The 7,245-nt window shown below is 30.2% G+C and overlaps 1 protein-coding gene across 1 annotated transcript; it reads left to right on the top strand.

Annotated features, from left to right (window-relative positions):
* Nucleotides 1–1,857: 1,857 nt before the first annotated feature.
* LOC123298059 (allatotropins-like) lies at nucleotides 1,858–6,574 on the top strand. Its single transcript, XM_044879953.1, has 2 exons — nucleotides 1,858–2,279; nucleotides 6,398–6,574. Exons 1-2 carry the CDS (start codon nucleotides 1,915–1,917, stop codon nucleotides 6,531–6,533), a joined length of 501 nt encoding a protein of 166 aa, XP_044735888.1. The 5' UTR covers nucleotides 1,858–1,914; the 3' UTR covers nucleotides 6,534–6,574.
* Nucleotides 6,575–7,245: the final 671 nt, after the last annotated feature.

Below are 7,245 nucleotides of genomic sequence, written 5' to 3'. Positions count from 1 at the left end.
GTCAGATTATTTTGAATGAAAATAAAAAATTTTATAACTGCTAATATTTCTAAACATAAAATTGAAAAATATGTGACGTCGCACCAGAAGGCGGTTTTTACCACCTGTGAAAAAGGTGGAGAGTAGGTCAAATAGTAATAAATTTGTATGACGTAATGTGTGAATGGCCTCTACTTTTTATTCACGTCTACTTCGAAATATAGACATTAAAAATTTTTGTTTACAATCTGAGCGTCACTTATATCAGCACAAAACTAGAAGTGCTTGATACATCTTATATGGATTAGTTATTTCATTTAAGTTTAAAACCTATTCAAAAAGGGCCGAGAATTCAACATGGATAGATTCTGCTTAATCCAAAACTATATAAATCTTGACACCATTCATTAGTTTTGTTTCCAATTTCCACCTTTTATCGATAGTATAAACAAAGCCGAGAACTAATTTGCATACTTAAAAAAAAACTATATTTTTCAAAATAAACGTAATGTTGCAAACGGTTTTTGTAATCAAATTTTCGCCGCATAACTGAAGTCTAGACCTAGGATTGTCTTTCTCGCAGTCTGGTTGTGGTCATTTCTCAACAAAAATGGAAAAATTTGAATCCTTTAATCTTTATTTGAATACCTTGATCATTTTCTAATTCATGAAATAACGGTTTTTGATAAATACGATCCTGCTTACGTCTCCATACATTAGAGGTAACATACAGCGTGGGATAGAGAATTGTGCGATTTCAAAAATTACTGTAAAGTGACATCCCGTCAGTTTTTCCAAATCAACTTAAAGAAGTGTTAGTAGATACTGAAGAAAATTAATTCGGTTTTAAGTAAATTGTTTTGTGTTTTAAATCAATATTGTTATTTTTAAATCAATATTGTCATTATATAAGTTTTTATTATAATGTCGGGTTCGTCTAAGTGTAGAAATTTTCGCAGATGGTTATGAAGCTATTTACTTCAGACCGCAGCATTACCAGTGAGTTTTAAGTCCTTTTGTTATTGTATTCACTCTTTTAGCACTTCTGATAGACGAAAGGAAGACATGATTACTGATTTACAATTTGCATAATTAATTTAAAGAATTCAAAAATAGTATAGAGTTTACAGTATTATGCTTTCCTTATTCTGTTAAAGATTGTAAAGAGATAATTTGGGAAGAATTGATGTAATTTTGTTTACAGCATTTTAAAAATCGCACACTTCTATGCCGCACAGGGTATAAAAAAATATATCATTTACAAATTGAAAAAAAAATGCTTTTTTGTTATTTATTTATATATTATAAGCTCCTATGTGCTCCAATGGAGCTTTGTATGGAGCTTGGTACTTACTTATTACTGTTGTATGCCTGCCTGCTTACAACGGTATCATAAATTATTATCGTTTTATATAAGTATATTCTTGTTAAATTAAAAAAAAAACTCATGTATGGTGAATTAAACAAAAAAATATCTCATATTAATTTCAGATTATACCAACTTACATACACATAAATGGCCAACAACGGCAGTATTTAACAATAAAACTTATGTAGGTAATGTCTACATGCGATCATAAATACAAATGCAAGGAGGATCCCAGTTCACGTTTTAAAGATTGCCTCGTCAAATAAAATAATTTATAGATAGTTTTAAAAAACCCAAACAAAAGATAGTCAGTCATGGGGACTGTCGACGGAAGAAGAACCCTGTTTCCATTATAGTTAGAAAAATATCGCCTTTAGCTTATGACCATATTCTAATTCCAAGAATGGGTCAAAATTTTCATTTGATATTTCTTTGATAATAGTGCATACACAATTTACAAAAATAATGAAAATTAAGTATAATTATAATAATATGGATTTTTCTTATTAATTTCAGATTATATAAATACCCTACTACAGAAAGCAACAACACAACAATTCCCAACAATGAAACAACAACAGCATTCATCAATAAACTTATGTAATATTTACATAACATTATTTATAACAATAATATTATTATTTAATATGTGCATATGTGCAAGAGAAACACGATTTAATGGTAATGGTGGTATTATAAGACGTGAAAAACAACCACGTGAAGTACGTGGATTCCAAAGTCAATTAACAGTTGCACGAGGTTTTGGTAAACGTGCAAATACATTTGATAGAGAGACAACACAATACGTAACACAACCTGATGGTGTAACAGGAACAGGAACCGTAGCAGGAAATATAAATGATCCATTGGAATTTGTTCGAGCATCGCAAATTAATTCAATTGAATCAATGGCTGATAAAATGCAAGATAGGTGGGTAACTTATAATTTACTTTTACAAATAATCATGTTGATAATTATAATGTGTAGGCAGGTATACAGAATGTTCGATTTACATCAAAGCATATAAATATCACGAGTATGACAGAGTACATGCGTTAAGCAATGTATCTAAGTGAGAGGTATATAGGTGTTATATGAAATTGCAAAAGTGACTTTTATCGTGGCTTATCTGGTGTAGTTCATCTATTCAACTAAGAAACTCCCATTCCATGCGTCTTACAACTATCTCAACGCATATCGAAGCTTCAATACATGTATAAAATACCTCTCATTTAGATGCATTGCTTAACGCATGTATTCGGTCATACTCGTGATATTTGTATGCCTAGATGTAAATCGAACATTCTGTATATATCTTAGTCCAAGAGAAATAAAGATTTTAATTTCAAGATTCTGAAATAAGCAGGCATTAAGACATTCATTAATTTGCCAAACCTGATTCATAGCCTGAACTCCAACTTATCCGCGGGTCAATCCTATATTGATCACTTACTACATGGGCATAAATATCACATTCCAATTACATGTGTATGACAAGATGTACCACAATTATTCAGTTGCAAATTGATTTGACTCGGAAATTGTGAAACCACTCATACCTAGATTTTTCCACAGACATGCTTGTTGCTGTCATTCACTATAAGATTGGCTTGCTGACAAGTCTGCCACCAATCTGCCAAGCTTAAATATATCTCTGCTTATTCGACAAATCTTTCTATATTATAAGGGTTAAATGAGAGACCTGATTTTTTATTTTATCGAGGTTTACACATTGACGCGATGCATATTTATTTTTTACATTTTAAAGAAAAAAAATTGTGACCTTTTTCATTAGGAAATACTTACTTATTTCAAAGGTTCTGCTATCTCTGCTCAGTTTCAAGTCTAAGTTGACTTTTAACCACTAACGTCAAGGCAAAATTCAACGTAGTATGGTTCCCATTTAATCCATCGGTTTAGCCTGAAACATTTTTCTATATAGAGCTTACTTCTTAAAAATCTACTTAGTTTGAAATATCGAAAAGTTGAAACATTTTCTATTTCTTTTAGACTATAATAATGTATAAATAAAACGTTTCCTATCGAACAAACTTTTCAATCACATAGATGTCACTTTGAAGCAACAGTATGTAAATTGGGCATTTAATTATACAATTTTTAAATGCCAATTTAATAGTTGGACGCCTTCTTCTTTGAATGAATAACAAGGATGTAAGTCTCATAAAGGGAATTTAGGATATACCGAGACCAGCATTTTTATGTAGAAAGAAGTGCAGAAACGACCTTTTTGAAAGTACAGAATATGTTGGGTTTTCGGAAAATGACTTGATAAATGAAGATTTGTTCATATACACACTGTGTAATAGGATAGCCATAAAACATTGTGCCATCCTAAAAATTTAGTGATTTCACAGCCTTTTAAATGAAAAGTTGAAATTTAAAAGGCTGTGAAAAATTCGAAAATCTTATTTTCGAATTTGAAGCAAAATAAAAAGAAGCAATAACGGCTAGTTAGAACGGTTTAAAACTAGAGTTATAACGGTTGCAAGTGGTAAAAGTGTGAAATAAGGTCTAGAGTTCGCAAGGAAACATGACAATTTTCTACGGGAGCTATAAATTTCCAGAGTCAGAAAAACAAAAAAAAACCTACTTTTGGAATTGTTATCCACACATTTCACTCACAAATATCCTCTTATTACACCTTAACATGTCCCTATCTTACGGCCTACTTGTATAAATCGTTTAATTAATATTAAAACTTTTTTAATTTAATTTTAAATATTACCCAGATTTATTGATTGCTGTGAGTTAACCTGGATAAATTTGGATTTATCGTAAAACTATATTCTATTTGAAATTAAACTAAAAATATTTAAAATTATCGAATAGATAAACTTAAAAAATACTCTAAAAACCTTGAATTTATCATTTTATCAAGTGAAAAGAAAAATTCCATTCTCTAAGGTGTATATGAAAATAGAGCTCTCAAACACTCTCAAAAATGAATGAAAAATCAGTATAATAAGCTAAAAGTAAACAAAACAAACAGACCACTCACTTATTTCTTCAACCACTTACATACTCCTATTTCAATTGGATTCTACTGCCTTGGATATTTATTGGATATTTATATTTTTTACTTTGTGTATGATATACGATCAAATTGAAAATGGTATTCAAATATTTTTTTAAAGATATTGATTTAAAACGAAATATATTGTCTCAATTGTATATCATACTACATGCGAAAAAATATTATTTCTAATTCGTTCGAAAGTCGAGAATAGTAAGTTCTTTCTGATAGCACACACTGCAACTTTAAGTAAAAAACTGTAAGTTAAATAAACGGTCCGAAACATAGGACAAGACTTTATTGTATTAAAACATTGATATATTATTATTGTAATATTTTTATTGAAAGCAGCCAATTGTAAGAATTATTTAAAAACAAGGAAAAGCTGCAGTTTCTTAACTTCACTAATTTGGCTTAATTAAGTTTTATTTATTTCTTTATTGGATTTATTTGATTAGGTGAACAATTTGAATAATTATGCGATTTTTTTTCGATACGGTAATGAGGAACAGGCTTTGGTTTTTATTGGATTTAATATAATATTTAGAAGGATGTATTTTGGTAAGGGTGAGGTTAAGTAAAGATTACCAAGTTACAAAAGTTACTTAAAAAGACATTTTAAATAATATTTGATCAATTTCGGGTAGGATTGATTTGACCACTTTTGACGATTTCATCCCCTCCAGCTCCACGGCTCCAAGGGGAGGGGTCCCAGAGGGAAGTTATATCAAACATAGGATCTTGTTGATATACTTTCACTGCTGTCCCCTCAGCCTCTCCCTAGAAAATCCCATTTTCCTGTATTTGGAAAAGTTTTCCCTAGGATGTTTACCTTCTCGAATTTTCCCGGATATGTTGTTTATACCAATCCTAGGAACACCTTAAGGTCTAGCCTTGTGCCAAGTTTAATCGAAATTGTTAGAGCCGTTTTTGAGAAAACCCCAAAATCGCCTAGAGGGAAGTACCCTTGAAAAAAGGCCTATGTACCGAGTTTGAGAAAAATCGGTTGAAAATTGAAGGCTCCAGCTTGGTAACAGACCGACATACCGACATACCGACGGACGCAACATTTTATTAAAACCACTTTTTTGGAATCAGTTACCTTCAAAACGTGGATTCCCGTTGAAACCCCGATATCGTTTTTCTTTTCGATCGCAATACTTTATTATATTTATAATATAATAAAGTAAAAACGGCCGTATATCTTAATCGCACTAAATCAAGAAAGGTGTTTTTTTGGAAAAAGTTTTGTTAATTGAAAATCAAAAGCTTGGATTTATAAGATTTACCATCCTTAAACAAATTAAAATACAACGCTCTTTAATAAGGTAGTTTCCAACGTTGGATCAACCCCGAATGATAGCATCTCTCCCAGTTTAGCTACCAGATGACACAAGTATGGGTGGTCTTCTTAAAATCTGGGTGAATTATTGTTATAAACAGTATTTTCGCGGCCAGTCTCTCCACTATCACAATAGCAAGAAACTTAAATATAAACTATCAACAAAGTTGATTCATTAACCATAACCAAAGCTTCACTAAGAGTTGACAAGCCAAGACTTGATTGATTAGCTTTGGAAAAGGCTTGAGCAAAAGCTGATAAACCAAACCTTGATATTAGAGCAGAGCTTGGGAGAGCAAAACATGATTTATGAGCCTTCTCCAAAGCTTTGGCAAGGGCTGTCGATGCAAAACTTTGTTTATTAGATTTGGTAAAATTTTGGCGAGAGCTGGAATAACAAGGCTTTTGAACAACAAGTATTCTATTCTCAATGTTTCTATTATAAGAACCTTTAGGACATAACTTTTGACGCTCAAAAACTATACTCTTTTACGTCTATCATTTTATGTTTTAGGCCTTTCAGTTTACGTTTTAGTTTCCCGTTTGATGTGAAACTTTTACACTCAACGATATTTTACGTTCACGTTATAATTTTTTTTTTTTTATTTCCATACTTTTTCTGGTCTAAAAACGCATTTTATTCAGTATTAAATTTTTTTTTTTCTGTTCTAGCTTCCCAATTGACTGGTTTGTTGAAGCAATGCAAAATAATCCAATGTTGGCACGAACACTCATTCACAAATTTGTCGACGTTAATGGTGATGGATTACTCTCGGCTGAGGAACTTTTACGACCTGCAGTATTTTAATGAAATTAAACACACACAAATATTAATTAATTTCCTAAAGAAAATCAATAATTTCTTTTTGTAGATAACCATTTAAAAAAATCCTAAAAATGGAAAATGAATAAGAGCGATAGAAATAACAGAAAATATAATAATTTTTAAAATATTATTTTTGTTGAAAATAAAGTCTATACATAAAACTTAAAAATATGTTTTTTCGAATTCAAAAATGGAGTGGATTAGAATTTGCATGTATTATTCAATTCATGACTGACTAATTTTGATATCAATAATGAGGCTGGTATTTATTAAATTAGAAATATTTTTAATAAATATTATTAAGGATGTCAAAATTAAAGATAATATCTGAAAATTATGTAAATTTTAACATAAGTTTTATATATTTTTACTATTTATTCTGTATTAATAAATGTTATCCTACTATTATTTTAAAATTTTTGAACGAATGATCGGGAAAATAAGTTAAAGCTAATATCCATCATGGTAAGAGCCTTTTAAAGTTTTTGCAATAGATACGCTTACTTATAAATGTCAAAAAAAGTATATTGTCACGCAGAGATATGAAGCAAATTGAAATTAGAATATATTTGCTGAAGACATTATTTAAGGAGGTAAAGTTTTATTATGTAACAATGACCTCCAATTTTTATTGTTTTTATAATGGAATATTTCCAAAATGAAATAAAATATAGGATTGAAGATCGATAACGTT

This window comes from Chrysoperla carnea, chromosome 4, assembly GCF_905475395.1.
Source record: "Chrysoperla carnea chromosome 4, inChrCarn1.1, whole genome shotgun sequence".
In the NCBI taxonomy this organism is placed as follows: Eukaryota; Metazoa; Arthropoda; class Insecta; order Neuroptera; family Chrysopidae; genus Chrysoperla; species Chrysoperla carnea.
The sequence above is the reverse complement of the archived record's forward strand: the minus strand, read 5'-3'. Positions and strand labels throughout refer to the sequence as shown.

Excerpts from the sequence above, each read along its gene's own strand:
- LOC123298059 (XM_044879953.1), top strand. The coding sequence starts at position 1,915 with ATGAAACAACAACAGCATTCATCAATAAACTTATGTAATATTTACATA. Across the intron at positions 2,280-6,397 it reads GCTGATAAAATGCAAGATAG|CTTCCCAATTGACTGGTTTG; the intron begins GTGGGTAACTTA and ends TTTCTGTTCTAG.